This window comes from Zootermopsis nevadensis, unplaced genomic scaffold (assembly GCF_977971745.1).
Source record: "Zootermopsis nevadensis isolate Lab colony 2312 unplaced genomic scaffold, Znev_1.0 Znev_ptg000013l, whole genome shotgun sequence".
Lineage (NCBI taxonomy): Eukaryota > Metazoa > Arthropoda > Insecta > Blattodea > Termopsidae > Zootermopsis > Zootermopsis nevadensis.
The window spans coordinates 1,779,034-1,797,985 of record NW_028259145.1 but is presented as its reverse complement, the minus strand read 5'-3'; the positions used below and the strand labels follow the sequence as shown (position 1 = coordinate 1,797,985).

The 18,952-nt window shown below is 36.6% G+C and overlaps 1 protein-coding gene across 2 annotated transcripts in view; it reads left to right on the top strand.

The window, feature by feature from the left end:
- Bruce (BIR repeat containing ubiquitin-conjugating enzyme) overlaps positions 1-18,952 on the top strand; it is a 101,952-nt gene that overhangs the window by 24,595 nt on the left and 58,405 nt on the right. Inside the window, exons 12-20 of one of the 2 annotated variants that reach the window (XM_087348367.1) lie at positions 1,612-1,844; positions 4,291-4,505; positions 4,852-5,096; positions 6,468-6,767; positions 8,154-8,408; positions 9,961-10,175; positions 11,294-11,446; positions 11,901-12,004; positions 16,252-16,566. In XM_087348367.1, the coding sequence (XP_087204493.1) occupies positions 1,612-1,844; positions 4,291-4,505; positions 4,852-5,096; positions 6,468-6,767; positions 8,154-8,408; positions 9,961-10,175; positions 11,294-11,446; positions 11,901-12,004; positions 16,252-16,566 (2,035 nt within the window). The remainder of the gene's footprint in view (positions 1-1,611; positions 1,845-4,290; positions 4,506-4,851; positions 5,097-6,467; positions 6,768-8,153; positions 8,409-9,960; positions 10,176-11,293; positions 11,447-11,900; positions 12,005-16,251; positions 16,567-18,952) is intronic. The other variant, XM_087348368.1, reaches the window with a different exon arrangement.

Below are 18,952 nucleotides of genomic sequence, written 5' to 3'. Positions count from 1 at the left end.
CTGCAGATTCCACATTAAATCTTGTGCTGTGTGTTCTGGTGCATTGTCCTACTGAAAATATGTGTCTTATGTTTGTATATCAGTTTATTTTTAAAAGAAGGGTTTCAAAGTGTTGTTATTCATGTATTGATCTGTATTACCCATGCTGTGAAGTTATTGTTTAATTGCAACAAATATTGTTAAGATCATTGGCAACAGGGACAACAAGGAACTGCTGAAGTTCAGTAATGCGTCTCACTGTAGCTGGGCAGAAAAAAAACTGACTTGCTGTGAGAATAAGTTACTTATGATTCACGAACACATTAAATAATAACAACAGCCTACTTGAAAGCAGTCACACATTGAAAGCTAAGATTATGTTTGCAGGATGGTGACATATTCAAAGAATTAGATATCTTACCGTTGGCATCACAATATATATTTTCTTTATTATTGTTTGTATTACAAAACAAAACTCTTTTTCCATCAAACATTGACTCTCATACTATTGATACTAGACAGAGACAAAATTTGTATCTACCCCAAGCCAATTTAACTATTTATCAGAAAGGAGTTCACTATGCGGGTATAAAGATATTTAATAAATTACCCACAGAGGTTAAGAATACCTCAAATAATTTTAAAAAGTTCAAGGTTGCATTAAGGCATTTCTTAATTACTCACTCGTTTTACACTGTGGATGAGTACTTAATTGGATAACTATTGTAATAAAAATACTAATTATATTGTTTTGAATTTAGTACGCTGCTTGTCTAGATGTAATTTTTTAATGTATGTATTTTATGTTTTTATACTTGAGTTTGTGACGTGTTCTATATCCACTATTGGATTCTTGGAACTTGTAAATAAATAAAAATAAAATAAATATAAATACAAGGTTTTACTGTGCTTGAACAGTAATATGCCAAGGTTGTGAAAGACTTGATATTTATCTTTTAAGACACTCGTATTCCTGAATCGTGTTTTATTAATATCGTAACTGGAGTTCAAGTATAATATGGAAGACTAATGGAAAAGACGAGAATAACACTTATACACCATATCGTTTTGCCACTGCTTGCTTACCTTTCTCTTTATCTAGTTTTGCCAGGCTTCAAGTTTTTGTTTTGTGTAATCTACTACTTTTTGTCTTATTAATGAAAAAATGAGGAATTAGTTATTTTCATCGTGTTTGGATAAGATGGTATGTCAGATAACTGAAGGTTGGATAATTGGAACCTTACTGTACTTGTTCGTCACTTCTTTCATACCGTATTTGTACTTGTAAAAGACAAAGATAAACACACACACTTATATAGTTGAAGATTTCTGTCTTCTCGGTTATTGCGCTGTGTAGTCTGGTCGATGTTAACCAACGTTTCATCGCCCTGATGACGGAGGCAGTATGACCTCTGAAACGTTGGTTAACATCGACCAGACTACACAGCGCAATAACCCAGAAGACAGAAATCTTCATACTCACCGCTGTGAGAACCTCAAGTCTTACACTTATATAGTTACTTTACAAAGCATTGTTTTATTCTTTATGTTTGTAGTTTTAAAAGCACTTTCTGTTAAAGTATGTCAGGTGTTCTGTCAGAACTACTGATGATAATTTTTTGTTGTTTCCAGCACAACATGGGATGAGCATGTATTTGAGATCACTCTCCCTCGGAGCTGCTGCATTGGTCATGTGGATCTGAAATTCTCACTGCATGCTCCTTGCCCCTCACCACCTCACATCCAGGTCACACTGCTCAAGCAAAATGCCAATGGCATTGGTAGGAAGGAGAAGATGTTCACGCCACCTGTTGATGAGCCAATAGATTTCAATATTAATATGCAATTTGATGGAAACACAAAAGGTATAGTAGCTTGTTTTTTGTCTTTATTTTTCTAGTATATGCTCAAATTCTGATTGTTTAGGTGTTATAGTTCTTTCATATCAGCATGTAAAATGAACACTGCACTCTTCCCACCACCTGAAGATGTTTACAGTAGAAGTCCGTTATAATGGAGTTAATCAGATTTGGAAAAAGTGTTGTTATAACAAATGCTTGTAATAGGTAATTAATTATCTGGAAGGGTAAATGGTGTCTTCAGAATGAAACAGCAAATGATTTAAATTTGTATATTTTACAGAAATTTTAACTATATTTATGCGTATTCTGAAACAATGTATTTATCTTATTAACATTTTATGTTCGATTCACAGACAAAAGAAATTAACCCACAAGTTTAAAAACTGCAAGAATTCATAGTTAAATTGAAAATAATGAAATTATGCTCTAATTAAAACCAAAACGTACTCCTACATCTCTCTTTACATTGAAATTGGTGTCATGTTGGTTTAGATTGTGGTAATTTAAAGTTTAAAAACTGCAAGAATTCATAGTTAAATTGAAAATAATGAAATTATGCTCTAATTAAAACCAAAATGTACTCCGACATCTCTCTATACATTGAAATTGGTGTCATGTTGGTTTAGATTGTGGTAATTTAAAGTTTAAAAACTGCAAGAATTCATAGTTACATTGAAAATAATGAAATTATGCTCTAATTAAAACCAAAACATACTCCTACATCTCTCTATACATTGAAATTGGTGTCATGTTGGTTTAGATTGTGGTAATTTAAAGTGTCATGCCAGTAGGTGGCTTTGCCAACAACATAATAAAAATGTAGGACTACATAATAGTTGTCATAAAAGGAAAGATTAAGTTCATGCCATATTCCAGGTAATTTAAAAAACTTTTGATTAATAAAACAGGAACCCAGCATGTTTTTAAAAAATACCAACAGCTGCAATTGTGTTTTTGCTTTAACTCCACTTAACTTGAGACAGGATAATTTTAAAGGAGGTATACTTGCTTGTTGTCTTCTGGGTTATTTCGCCATATAATCTTTTAGATTTCCACCAGCGTTTTAATATGACCCCTGAAACATTGGTGGAAATCTACCAGACTACACGGTGCAATAAACCAGAAGACATCGATCTTCAGACTCACCACTGTGAAAACCTCAAATCCTGGCAAGCAAAACAAAGAGGGACAGAGCCCTTCATTTAACATTATTACATAGACTATGCATTAAAAAACTCCTTGAAGTGAACTTTTGTTATAGGCCATACTTATTTTTGCACAAGATTTTACTGTGTTTGGAAATGTTTTGTGACTGATAACTAGTTATACAGTGAAACCTCGATGCATCGTTTTCGGCGGGGGTGGGAAATAAAAACGATGAATGCGGGAAAAAGATAGATGCGGGAAAGCATTAAAAATTTAAAAAAAACAATGTTTCTCTTTCAAAGTTACTTCTTTTTACCAAAAAAGTCTTTAATGGACAGCTGGTTTGTCGAAACTTTACGTTTTAGACCAAACAGAGCACTTTCAACGTTCAAAATGTTTTCCTCGTCACGTTCACTAATATTAAGCGCATAAAAGAACGACTTCACTTTCGCCAATGCAGCGTGTGCTTCGGCAAAACTCGGCAAAGCTTCGGGCTCGCATTCGTCGTCTTCCTCTTCCTCACCACTCCCACCCCCTTCGCGAACAATAACAGGAAGAATGGAAATACTATTACTGCCGAACTCAACGAAACGTAGCTGTAGAAGACCCTGAACCACTGGAAACGAGATGAACCAGAAGAATGAAAAGTGCCGCCCGCCTTTCCTTTGTACTTATAATAAAAGCATTTGTGAAGAAATTCACACTGCACATGCCATCTGGCATCGCTGGAACGAAATATGAGTGCACCCTAATTAAAATCGTAAAATTTCTGACAATGAGCACCGCCATTCACTTCAACTATCACCCCTGCACCGCTGACCCCTCATTCCAAAAGAATCTGTGCTGGTTGGGCGACATAACAGGTTACCGCTACTGTGTATTCCAAAAACATTGTGCGTCTTTCGGTATTAATTTATCTCAAAACCCAGCATTTTAAATTCTCAGAAACGATCATTGCGGGAAAATTGTGGGCCGGGACTAAGATTTTTGAACGATCGATGCGATAAAACGATAGTTCGAGGAACGATAGAAGCGGGAAAATGTAACATTATTTTATATGGGATGTATTCGGGACCGAACAAAACGGACGATGCATCCGGGAAAACGATAGTTCCGGGAACGATGGATAGAGGTTTCACTGTATACAAATCTGATATTAGGAAATTAGATCATTCTATCCCAAGCTCCTCTCTGCTCCTTTGATTTTCAGGTTTTGTGTATCACTTTATAGCATAAATCCAAGTGTACCATTTGAATTAATATAAAACTGTGAAGTTATTATGTAATTTCCTTCCTTTATTAGGCCCTGTGGAAAATCCTGTAACTTCTGAAGAGTATCTGCGTGACCATAATACTGAAATTTTGTGTGGGCCAGTGAATCTTGCTTCCTGTCTTGACTTATCGGATCAAAGTGGTACTGTTACTCTCACAAGTCCTAAACTGTTTCGAATACGAGGGCGAACACTTTTAGTGCACATAAAAGCTCTTGGTGAAGATAAAGAAGCAGTTAAAGAAATGGTAAGAAGTTCATATGATATTGGACAACATCTGTGTCATTTATGTGCATGGTATATTCAAATCTATGTGCAGAAGTAATGAAGTAATTATTATTTGGTATGTTGAAGGTGTAACTAGGACTTAATCTGATATACTTAATAGATTGCTTGGATAGTTGCAGTATGAAATTGACCTCATTTGTGGAACAAGTGTAAATGTGTGTTTTCAACCAGTAAACTTGTTATTGTATATTCTATGTAGCGTCACTTCAATTTATTTTGTGTAATTTACATTGTGGTATAATTTTCTCTGTTGTAAATATGTTAGAATGTCACTGCTCTTAAAATTGTTTGTTAATAATTTTCAGACAAGTAAAATTCGAATTGGCGATGAGAAAGTATCTGCTTCAAAAAAGAGCAAACTAGACAGTGGAAAGGGAAAATCAGTAGACCCAGTGTTGGACTATTACCTGCACGTGCCAGGCAATACAGTGGATCGTCTTGCTAGTGCAGCTGCCAGTAAGAAGATGGAATATTACTTGGGCTGTGATTGGTTACATGAAATATCCATCAGTATTAGGAGAACTAAGCAAACTAACATTCCAAATGAAAGGTTAGAATGTTTATGTTTAATTTTAAAGCTTGTAGTAATTGAAAATTTCATCTCAATAATTTAGTTAATATATGTGCTGTTATCAATGAATGGGGTTTTTAAGATAATTTTACTTAATCCAGATCATAGGTATGGCCCTATGTGACTTACAGAAAATTGCCATTCGGAACATCTTAATCAGTCAGTAAATAGATGTGAATTGTATCACACGCTACACTTGAAAATTTCAAATCATACTTTCTGAGAGCTGAAGAAAACTAACTGTATTTATCCAAATACCACACACACATTTTTAATAAAAATTTTTGCATAAGTAAAACTGGATGCGTATGTTGTTTGAGGATCTGATTTGGGTAATGCAAAATGCAATTATAAAGAATGATTAAAAAGTTGTGCAGCCCAACATGAAAATGTGTAGTAATGGATGATGGTGTGTTGGAATGTTTCTTGTTTCTTGTAGTTGGTATCACCTTTGTGTCACAGTGTCACCAATGGTAGTGTTATATGATTTCATGGCTCGTTGACTGTTTTTGTGAAACTGGAAGTATAGATGACTAGAGAGTTGGTGTCCATGTGTGTTAACCGTGAAAAAGACTCGAATGATGTGTTAAAGCAGTCTTTTATGAAAAGTCGTAGGAAACTTGTATTGCAGATGTACATGGCCCATTTGAGTGTACAGAAGTCTGTAAAGAAATTAAACCTTTGGCTGTACCATATTCATGCAGTCCATGAATTGATTGAGCTGGACAAATCAAAGTGCTTGCAGTATTGCACGCTGTTTCAGGCATTCATTAAGGAAAATGGAATGAAATTGCTGGGTAGAATTTTCTTCAGTTCCACTTTATGGGTGTGTATAAGCCAGAGCAGTAGAATTTTGTCCTGTGAAAATCCACATTTGTTCTACAAAGTGCCCCCACATCCTGATAAGCTTGGGGTATTGTGTCTCATTGGCATGTGGTGGGCTCCATTTTCTTTGAGGAGGCAGTTGCTGGTAATATATATCAGAATCTTCATCACTCCGTTAATTTCACTCCCGTAAGTGGATGAGCATGATCACTGGCTTTAGCAAGACATGTGTCACATTTAATGAAGCCGTCACCTTTGCGGTAGTTCTTTGGTGATTCTCGAATCTGCAAAGACCAGTGACCTCCAAGATCTTCGTACATGTCCCCCAATTTCTTTCTCTGAGGCTACCTTAAAGGAGTTGTCTGTGATTGGAACACTTGAACCAACATACACTGGAGAAGACAAATATTGAAGTTGCAATTGTGAACATTACTACTGAATTGATGGAGTTTAAATCTCCCATTCCTGTATGGTAAAGATTAATAAATACAGGTTGTGAAATTACTGATTGTTTCTGTTTTACAGGAACCAGCGCTGTGCTATGTTGGAGTCAAATTCATTTGTTGAGAAGCTTGTGAAAGTAGTTTGTCTTGAGGGACCTGACAAGACTGTTGTAGCTCAAAGTATTGCTTTAGATATTTTAATTTGGGTGACGTCAATAAGGCTCAGTAGGCATAGAACAGCCAAAGGAGATGCAAAAACACAACAGTTGGAACTAGCTAGAATTGTTGAAAATAATCTAATCTCACTTATTAAACATTGCATACTACTGTCAGGAAGAAGTATTGCTCACAAGTGTGTGAAGCTTATCATCATCTGCAGTGAGTAAGTAGCATCTGATCGTCCAATATGTAATTTATCTGCCTCATTAAATGTGATTTTGTTGTAATAAGCTTTGCTTTCCTTACATATTCCAGTTAAAATGTAAATATTTCTAGATGTCTTTGTTTTTTTTTTTAATACCTATAATTACATCTAGTCTGTAAATTGGTTTAAGAGGTGCAGACATGAATTTTTACAGATTGTCTAGAAAGACAGTTATAAAATGTTTTAGAGCTTTAATTATTTCTAGTTTAGTGCTGCAACTCTTTAATAAAAGTTGATTTTATTACCTGAAATTCAGTGAAGGCCATGAAAACATTTATTCATATTCTTTCTTTTATGCAGGAATTCAAATTGACAACCATTGTATTATACAAATTTAACGTGGTCTGTGTATAATACATTATTCCTCTTCATGATCATCATCAACTCTAAAATAGTAATATCTTTCAGTGACACAGCACTAGTTAAAAAAAAAAGCACTTAACGTGGGTGGGATTTGATTGTCTGATAATGTACTCAGAAGCCCTAATTCATAAGCTACATTATACAGTAGGATATAGTGCACAAGAGGAATGATTTTGGGCAGACACGACTGACACCTGGAATTAAATTCTTTTAGATTCATTATTCACTGTTTGCAGAGTTCACAAATTGATATATTTCATACTTTTCATCACTCTGGATAGTGAAAGTCAAAACCTGCTTTATGTTGCAGTTAAAATAAGGTTATGCTGTGTTATGCATAAAGTATATAGTTTATTGCATTGCCAATGGTATATTTTTCAGTGGTTGAGGTAATTCTTTTATTAAAAATGATAGTTGAGGTGGTAATTCATAAGGTTTTTTTGAAAATTGCTATACACATGCACGAACACATGCGTTATATTTTTATTCGTATCAGTATAGTTACTGCGTGTGGTATAGTGTAGAAATGAATGATTTAAAATGTAGGGGTGACAGAGCCAGAACTGTCGCACTATGTTTCTCCTCATTTCCTTTTACTATTGTTTTCCTAGAGATATACAGTAATATGTGCACTAGTTGTCTTGAGAGTTTCCTTCCTGGTTGCCACTCAGTCTAGCCTTCTCAAGTTCTTGTGAGCAGGAATTCTAGTGAGTGTTAAGGAAACATATTATGTCCCCTCCCCTCGCTGTGAAAGACTTTGTTAAACCTGCTTCTGCTGATGTGCATAATCATTCATTATACTATGAACAAATGGTTGAAGGATTGGAATTTAGCAAGCATTTTCTACCAGACTCTCACAGAAACATTCCTTTTTGACTCTCCTCCCCACTCGTCCTTCATTTGGCTATCAAGATAACCTGCCTGTGTAGTATTTGTTTTGTTAAAATTATCTCTCATAATGTTGCTTTCATTTTCTTAAAGGGGAATGAAGAATGTTTTAGATTCAATAACAGTTCAGTTTGATGGCTGTGTTCTTCGAGCATTGCTGGAGTGGTTACCCATGATATCTTCTTGTATATCAGCTGGAGCACTGCAGTGGTATTTCCTGCTCCTCAGTCGTGTGATGTCACTGGATGTTTCAGCCACTACAGGACAGAAATGTGTTACACTTTTGCAGCAAATAGCACAAGAAATGAGTGCAAGATCCAGCCCCTACCACTTACTCTTAAGGACAAGGTTTGGTAGATTGGTACTTGTATTAAGTACATACTTATAGTAAATTAGTATGTGCACTTACATGCACATGAAAATGAAAGTGAACCGGAAACATATAATGTATGTGGTTGTATGTTCTATAACTTTGTTTTTGTGGGATGCACTTAACATTTTGATGATTTTTCTTTTAGCTTCCATTATTATTATTTGGTGATTCTGGTTAGACTTGTGATTTAATTTTGTCATTATGAAATAAATTCACTGAACAGTCTTGAATGGTTAATATATTCATGGCTACATGAAGGGAATTATGAATGAAATTTAATTTTATTTATTGAAAATAGAATTTTGAGAAAAACATTAGTCATATTGTATTTAATCATTTCATGAACACTAGTTACAAAACCTAGTTGTAATTTATTTTGTTAGCATGTTAATCTGAAAATTAGGTTACTTTGTATTGTGCTGTAAGTACTGGAGCTAAACATTTTTTGCCAAATTTAATCAATGTTGCATCGTTATTTTACTTGAGGAAAAGGAATATCATTATGGTATCCCACTGTCTTCAGAACATCTTATTGCGGTTTGTTTGATCCTGAGAAGGATGCCTTGTTCTGTGGGCAATTCTTGTTTGTGTAATGAAAGTCATAGTTTATAGAGGTTAAAAAGTAATACAAGCCAGACATTTTCTAATACTGACCCTACTCAGTTCCAGTATATACTCTGGTCCAAATTAATTTAGTGAAGATGACTGTCTTCTGGGATGTTGCACCGTGAAGATATGGTAGTTGGTTACCAACACTTTAGAGGTGATTTCTGCATCCATCATCAAGGCGTTGAGTGCCCTGCCCCATCCATTTCTGTGATGATGGAGACTGCAAGCATCTCTGAAATGTCAGTAAACTTCTACCAGACTACATGACCTAACATTCCAGAAGACAGTCATCTTCATACTCACTGCTGTGAGAAGCTGAATGTCACCTAAGTGTGATAATTTATCAGTTGTAACTCAGAAAATATGTCACCTAATACACCCATATAATTGTCATCACTTCACGTTTCATTTACTACTCTAACTCTATCCTCATCATTTAACCTTTTAACTATTGTGTTACAGCTCAATTTATGTTTTCCAAGGGAAGCATAAAATTGCTGGGCAGTGCGTAGACTAACATGGTCTTTAGTTTGATACTGATGTTCAATTACTTTGTATTAAAGTGTTTTCCATTTGGAAACTGCAATAATTTTCATTGATAGATTTGAGTTCTTTAAGAGCAAACTTCAGATAATTTACATGCCATTGATATATGTCAGAAGTCTTCATATCTGATACTACGTTTTGAATTGAACTCAACTTTGTACCCAGTAGAATGAAATGTGTTGTTGAGTCCATCTTGACATTGAACTGGAAAGGGTTAATAACAGTTTCCTTTAGCGTGATATTTTAAGAAAGGAGTATGTTTATCTTCAGTCACATTCCTATCCAATGATTTTGACCGATAGGGAAGACAGATTAAATGTTATTTAACTTTTTTTGCAGCTGAAGACAACTTATATATACATTTCTTTGCAGATTTGGTTTGTATAATACTCCTTTTGAACCAGAACTGTTTGACATTGAACCACCAGTACCTGCGAAGTTTTCCTCAGTTCCCATAACTTACGCAACGGTTGTTAGCGGGGAAACAGGTGGAGGTGCCATGGTAACAAGCTCAGGAGCTACTGCTGGATCTGCGGGTTTCGGTTTAACTTCTGATCTGGACCTGAGGGAGCTGCTGGGAGTTGGAGGTATGAATATGGTGAAATCGATGTTTCATACACTAAGGTGTAATAGTCGTCTACACAAAAATAATCATTAAATATATGAAGACTGTTTCAACCATTTTCACATATTGTGTATGTTAGAATGAGCATTTTTTAAAATTTTGTGAATTTTTATTATATTGATGATGTACTGTATATATCATGGAATGTGCAAATACTTAAACCATGTTACTAGTGCATATCACTGGCACCTGTTAGGGCTACCGCACACGTAAGACAAACAGTCAGACGACTGTTTCGTCGTTTGCACAAAGCCCTTAAAAACATATAGAGATGCGCACACTGTTACGACACGACAGCGACACGACTGGCAGTCGGTTACCTCTACCGACAACCCCGGACATTTCTGTCTACCAACTGTCGTTGGCCCTTCGAATTATATGAAAGCGCGCAGACGAACGACCTTTCAGTCGTTCTGCCTTTCATTCCGTGAGAGCATTTGCAGACAGTAGACGATTGTCAAACGTGGATTTTGTTGAAACTGCTGTAGTATGTGCACCTGTGATTCGCCTCAAGAAAAGGAGGAAAAGGAATTACTGGGTGCATCCATTATACAGTGAGAGACTGTTCAAAGAAAAATTCCATACTATGTATGAAACATTACGGAATTATCCTGCAAAATTCTTTTCATATTTTCGCATGAGTACACAAAGTTTTGATGAAGTTCTATTATTGCTGAGACCGAGTATAACCTATCAACATACGGATATGCGTCTCGCTATTTCACCTGAAGAAAGACTGGCACAACTGAACAAATCTCTTGCCAAAGTACTCTTTTAACATTGATGTTTGCATAATCTTTTTTTTTCAATTAATTGTTCGATATTCTCTTCTTGCAACATTCCTGACTTCTGTACTCGGCGAGCATAGAGGGAAGAATGTGGAACAAAAGAACGACTGTTTAGTCGTACGTATACCCATGCTCATGGACTGAACTGTCGTGTCGTTTATGGGTCTTATGCTTCAGCCGACAACGACAGAACAGTCAACCGACGGTTAAGTCTTACGTGTGCACTGGCCCTTACTGAATGATGCTGAGATGAAGAGAGAGAGATAAAGCTTCTGAATTGTGGTTTTTACAGGTGGATGTTCCAATCTTGGGGATAAAGCAGCAGCAATGAGATTTAAAGGCCTTACTTCAAATCATTACATGAAGGGGTTATTGGAAACAGAACCTTTGCACTTCACTTGTCATGCAGCCAGTGATGGGACCAAAATGGAAAAGATAGAACCAGGTCTGGTCTGGCTGTTTTCTTTGTGAAAGTAGCGTCACACTGAACACTTTCTTGATGATACCATTATGAGATTTATCATGTATTAAGGGTGGATATGGATAATTCAATAAGAGGAATTTGCAGCGTTAGCTACATGTTCACACAGCAGATATCTCGTCAACAAATCTCCTTTAGTGACTTGTAGAGCGAGTATGGTGTAAGTGCACGTTGTTTGGAAGTATGTGATGCTGGCAGTTGTTTAATAACAAATTTTATGAATAATATTTTACTAAATACATTGAAAGAAATAACTTTGAAGTCCCTCAGCAAACAAAGAAAATGTAAAGGTGCCTAGGAAGATATCAGAAAATAAGATTAAACAGCTACTTTGTAACACCTGCAAGACCTCTTCTCCTATTACCAAGAAGAATGAAGGTAGTGATGAACATGTCATTTATTAATTTTTATTTTTCAGGATCATCATCCGGTGCAAGTGGCTCTGTTCCTGTCGGGAGTTTCTTTGACCCAACAAACTTCATTACTACAAATTCTGGTTCTAAGAAGGCAGATACTGAATTTGTGAGTACATTGTGTGGTTTACAAAATTTGAAAGCAAATTTCTTATTCATATTGTTGTGATTTGTCATCTATTGAATTCTGTATATATCCTGGACCTCCATTGTGTCTGGAGAGTAAAAAGACTTGTGTTTGACCTTAGGAATAGATTTTTTTACCACAGAATTGGAAGTTTTTGTGTGGGGGAGGGGGGAAAGAAGTTTCAATTACAGGTACTTATACTGTCATTTTGAAAACTTAACACCATTCAGAATTTGTAAGTTACTTTTCGTGTGAGAAAACTTTCTCCACCATAAATTTTAGTGCCAGACAGGCTGTTCTATCTTATTTACCTTCGGCTGACTATAATCTCCGATATATCTGCTCATTCAGAATACCATATTTACCTGTGTTTAACACAGTTTTTCCCCCCTTCAAAATTATTCTTTCTTAAGATTAGGTTTTGTGTAATATGTTAACCATTTTTTAAAGGGGGGGAAGCAAGTTTTTTTTTTTGCCCAGTAAAATGTTGTGTGTGTCAGCGATTTGTAGTTATGAATTTTGCATTTTCTATTGCTGTCAAAGAAAATCCGCCAACAATTATGCCATTATCTGACTACTATAAAATATGAGCTTGTCTATGTCATGAATATCACGCCTCCATAATAAAAATCGAAATGAGGTCCATTCGACCAATCCGGGGGCGGTTTTGTGTGTTTCATCACAGTGTTGTTAAAGACCAGTTTTATTGAGCACATGGTCAGCACTGCACACTTTAACCATTCTCTACTAAAACCCCAATTGTATAAACAGTCTGTTGTAATAAAGAAACTGAAACCATAAGAAAACCACTGACCTAATCTAATGAAGAGTAAACTCACAGAATATTAGTTTGTGTCTTAATTTTCCTTCATCCTTCAAAGACCATAGACACTAAAACAGTACCATTCATATAAACTATTTTTGGTTAGTGCTTTGGTTAGGGTTGTAGATTTTTATTAAGTTTGGTTGACAGAGCGAGGGAGCGGGAATTTGTGGGAGGTGGCTACTGTCAACATATTGATTGTGCACACAACGACTGATTAACTGTGATTCAGAAATCTGATACATGATTTTTTTTCTCTCCCTGTACTTTTTTTATTTGAAAGTGTGTTTTCACAAATACTTGATTTTTTAATTTTCTAGTCCAAATATGCACATAAATGTGCACAAGTAAAATGGTATTATCCTTAGATTAATTTTTGATTTCTTTTACCAGAAAAAAAATTGTACAGTTTTGATGGTTAAAATCAGAATGCATTAGATGTAATATTTTTCGATTTTGCATATTGCAGTCTCCTCTTTGTGCTTTGGTTTTATGCTGATAAGTTGGACAGAAGCAAGAATATTTATATTTTTATAATTAGACCATAAGGTAGTTACATAAGATAAAATAAGTCTGAGTGACTCTGCTGCATTTGATCCAGGTGGATTCAGACAAATGAGGTTATGTGTTTGCGTATTGAAACAAAGTTCAGTCAGTTGGCAGACTGAAGGTTTTGTGTTGTTACCTTGGTTTATTTTTGATTTGCATAGTGTACTTTACTCACGTGGAAACCACTTCAGAAAAGAATATACAGTGAAACCTCTATCTATCGTTCCCGGAACTATCGTTTTCCCGGATGCATCGTCCGTTTTGTTCGGTCCCGAATACATCCCATATAAAATAATGTTACATTTTCCCGCTTCTATCGTTCCTCGAACTATCGTTTTATCGCATCGATCGTTCAAAAATCTTAGTCCCGGCCAACAATTTTCCCGCAATGATCGTTTCTGAGAAATTAAAATGCTGGGTTTTGAGATAAATTAATACCGAAAGACGCACAATGTTTTTGGAATACACAGTAGCGGTAACCTGTTATGTCGCCCAACCAGCACAGATCCTTTTGGAATGAGGGGTCAGCGGTGCAGGGGTGATAGTTGAAGTGAATGGCGGTGCTCATTGTCAGAAATTTTACGATTTTAATTAGGGTGCACTCATATTTCGTTCCAGCGATGCCAAATGGCATGTGCACTGTGAATTTCTTCACAAATGCTTTTATTACAAGTACAAAGGAAAGGCGAGCGAAACTTTTTCATTCTCTGGTTCATCTCGTGTCTTCTACGGCTACGTTTCGTCGTGTTCGGCAGTAACAGTACTTCCATTCTTCCTGTTATTGTTCCAGTCTATACTTTTGTTGTTGTTCCCGTAAATATTTTGTTATTCCTCTTACTCCTGTTAATTATTTTGTTATTATTCCTGTACCATGTCTCGCCCACTAAAGCAAGTCAGAATTCTTCAAGAAAGATTAAAAATCATAGAAGAAGTGGAGAAGAATCCATTTGAAAAAAGAATCGACATTGCTAAACGCCTTGGATTAGCACCATCTACTTTAAATTCAATAGTTGCAAAGAAGAAAAAAATCCGAAAACAAACTGACAAGTGCGGTAATTCATGCAAAAAAAGGAAATCCGGAAGAAAATCAACTTTCAGTGAGCTAGAAAGTGTCCTCTTCACTTGGTACCAGCAATCGCGGGCCTCAGGAATTCCTGTTGATGGCAACATCTTGCGGGAAAAAGCCAAGACGATAGCCGCAAGACTGAATATTGAAAATTTTGCAGCGTCGAATGGCTGGATTAGTAGGTTTAAAGAACGACATGGTATGGTCTACAAGAAGTTAGCCGGCGAAAGTGCTGCTGTGGATGTGGAAATAACGGAGCTGTGGCTCGAGAGACTGCCAACACTGCTGGAGGGATATGAGCCGCGGGACATTTATAATGCGGATGAGACCGGACTTTTCTACAACGCCCTCCCGGATAGGACTCTGGCATTGAAAGGTGAATCTTGCCACGGGGGAATACGTGCAAAACACCGAATTACTGTTCTTCTGTGTGTTAACAGTGACGGTAGTGACAAACGGGTTCCGATTGTAGTTGGAAAATCACGAAAACCGCGTTGTTTCAAAAACATGAAAAAACTTCCGGTGAAATATCACGCCAACAAAAAGGCTTGGATGACAACAGACATCTTTACGGCGTTTTTAAGTTCTCTGGATGCCTCCATGGGCGCACAAGGCAGAAAGATTTTGCTGTTTGTTGATAATTGTGCCGCTCATCCGAAGGACACGACATTTCTACGAAATGTGAAAGTCGTGCAGTATCCAGCAAATTGCACGAGCGTCTTGCAACCGCTTGATTTGGGCATCATAAAATCTTTCAAGCAGTTGTATAGAAAGCGCCTTGTGCAAACAGCTGTATGTGCAATGGATGCTGGGAAGGATGTCAACATGAAAATTGACGTGCTACAAGCAATTCATTTCACAGTGGCAGCTTGGCGGCATGTCTCCCAACCAACTGTTCTGAATTGTTTTCACAAAGGTGGCTACGGGTGTGAACTTCGCACAGAAGCAGACTCTAACGTCAGTGTGGATGAGCATGATGGCTTTCACGAAGACTGGAATAGATTTGGCGCCGTGAAAGACGTGGTTAAATTTGGTGACTACGCGGCAGTAGACAGCGAGCTTGCTACATGCGGAGTCGACACGATTGATAAGTTGTGTGACGATCGCGAAGGGGGTGGGAGCGGTGAGGAAGACGACGAATGCGAGCCCGAAGCTGTGCCGAGTTTTGCCGAAGCACACGCTGCATTGGCAAAAGTGAAGTCGTTCTTTTATGCCCATAATATTAGCGAACGTGACGAGGAAAACATTTTGAACGTGGAAAGTACTCTGTTTGGTCTAAAACGTAAAGTTTCGACAAACCAGTTGTCCATTAAAGACTTTTTTGGTAAAAAGAAGTAACTTTGAAAGAGAAACATTGTTTTTTTTTTAAAATTTTTAATGCTTTCCCGCATCTATCGTTTTCCCGCATCTATCGTTTTTATTTCCCACCCCCGCCGAAAACGATGCATCGAGGTTTCACTGTATATATTAAATGCAGGAATTATGTTCCTGGACCTGAGAAAACTTAGTGAATCACATTTATTGCAGGGGACAGGGGACATTATATTATATTACTTATAGAAATGCATTCCTAAAATTGTAATTTATTATATCCTTTCAAAATATTGTTGTTTCATTGGATTACTGGAACACTATAACATGATTTTATACAATATATAAAATGGCCATTGTAGTAATAATTATTTTTTAAAATTTACGTGCTTGCTCTTCTTTCAATGTAAGTTATGTAATATATCTGAGCTATACACGCAGTATAGTATAATGTTCTTATTTGTATTCATTTGCCATCAGATCTCATTTTATGAAGATGTGAAGAAGGAAGATTACTTTCAAATCATGTCCAATTCAGGCGTGAAGCTAAAGCGCCAGTCCTCGTACACATTTGATAATAAGAATAAATCTAAGGCCAAGGCACCGATAGTGGTTAATATGTACAGTCAAGGTGGTGGAGGTGTAGGAGATGCAGAAACTAGTTCAAGTTCATCATCACAACAGTCTACTGTCTCAGGTCCACCTCCCACCAGATTCACAAGTTCAGGTATTGGTTTGGCCAAGGAACATTCATCATGTGAAATAGACAACAGAAAACAACAGGAAGTCAGGAAGGTTTGCATTTGAACATACTACTGCATGGCTGATGTTTCGTCTCTCTAGAAAATGTATTTGCATGCTCTGTTCTTAGGCCCAGTGAGCTTTCAGTTTTTGATGAAGATTGCTGTCTTCTGGGTTGTTGCGCTTTGTAGTCTGGTAGATCTCCATCAACATTTCAGAGGTCATGCTGCCCCTGTTATCAGGGCGATGATCATCCTGATGATGGAGACAGCATGACTTCCGAAACGTTGGTTAGCATCTACCAGACTACAGAGTGCAACAACCCAGAAGACAGCAATCTTCAGACTCACCGCTGTTAAAACCTCAAATCTTATATTTTTTTTTTACTGTTTTTAGGTAGGCATATGTAAGAACTGTTGCTACAATAGATTAAAATATATTAAGTTTCATAATTAGTGGAAGTTATATAGAGTATTTTAATAGTGAAAAAACACTAAAACTTTGTTACTGTTGTTATGTTATAGCTCCAAATAACAGTGTAACCTCATAACTGCTTCAGAGTTGTTGGTTTATATGTATAATTTTCTGACATCGCTTTAAAATTTGTAGGTTTCTTTTCCAATTACATGCCTCTGTTCTCAGATACATTTGCTACAGCTTTGCGCATTAATCCACTTCAGCCGCGTTTTGCCGAGTTCTCGCTGTGAAAGCCTGGCTTCAATTTCAGGGTAGTCCGTTTTGGATCTTTGATGGACAGAATGACACTTGTATTGAATTTTTTCGATGAAGTTTATTTTACTCCTACCGTTTATCGTTTCAGTCATGTATAGCTAATCTGAGGTGTGTCACATCACTAGCCTGATCAGTCAGCGTGTTGTCATGACCTTGGCTCTCAGTTTGAGTTGCACAGTCTGGATTGGTCTATTTTTAAGGACACAGATTCAGCTAAATCTGTACTATCAATCTGACGTCTATTTTTGTTTTAATGTTAAAGCATCATGATAGAAAAACAGCTTTGCTCCGCTGTGAAAGCATTGATTGCATAATCAAAGAACGAGAGCTGTCGAAAACCAACATGGCGCGCTTGCATAGCAAAGCGTCTGGTTGCTGTTTCCACACCATGTTCATCCATTTGAGGCTGTGCTCTTCAGTCACCCACCCTCTTTTTCAAACTCTTAACAATAGTTCCTGGTAGAAATTTGTCTTTTGGAATTTTTTTCTTCCAAAAAATACAAATAGTGGCAACTTGTGACCATCTGCAGTGATTGCCAATAATATGGTGCATCATCACTTATCTGCTCCTGTTATTCTAACGTGAACTGATCTATCACCAACATGTTCAATAGTAGTCGATTCTGACATGCCAAACCATGTTAGAGCCTGATCAGAATTTCCAATTTGAGAAAGAATGTAGCCATGTTTCTTTCTTAATGAACTCGCAGATTTCTGAAGCTTAATTACTTTTTATTCATACTCTCCAGGTAGTTTCTGAGAAATTGTCCTGTGAATTGAGAGCTGCCTATGGTTCAAGAATTGTCATTCCAACCTATAACTAGCCTTGAATTTAGTTACAGGAATGTTTAATTTTTTATGCTATTTCAGTAGCTTCCGACTGCAGCGTTTTGGTAGAAACCATTTAGCTAGACTTCAAGTCCATGACATTAGCACGGAGTTCATCTTCTGTTTGAGGGAAGGCTTTTTGCTTGTGATAAAATGCCTGCTTGCCTTTAGGTGCAATCTGTAGCTCTTATTTTAACGCCATTCCTTAATGCTCTGTTTGTTCACTTCAAATTTATGACCTGCAGGTCTTTTGCTGTGTTTCTCTCTATATTAAACAACTTGCAGTTTAAAACTTGTAGTGTAATTCAGTCTGCTGTTACCCATAGCTAGATTGTGTTTGTTACTGTAACGAACAAAATTCAACAAATCGGAAGATGTATGCAGACAAACTGGGTGTGTCAACGATTTCTGATCATGAATTTTGCATTTTTTTCTCCCCGTCAGAGAAAAGCTGCCGGCAGTCACACCACCATAATCTGACTGATTTACAATATGAGTGCATGCAGATCAGTTTGAATACAGAGTACGACATGCAACTATAAATGCTAACACTGTCTACCTTTTTTTATTTTTGTTCAGTACCTACATTTTATTTATTTCAAAGCATATTATATATGATTGCTTGATTTTTTAATTTTTCCGTGTAAACTAATGGTACATGTTACACGTGTGCATGCACGTGCACACACATACACATGAGTAAATACAGTAGCCATGTTGACAGAGTAGTGATTATTATTGTTGATTGTTTTTGAATGTAAGTTTGTCGTGACATTTTGAATTCAAGCACATTTTTTCACTTTTAAGAATTGTTAAAAAAAATTCAAGATCTAGCATTGATGCAGTTCCTTTTGAAAATGATTGTTGCCATGGAAATTTT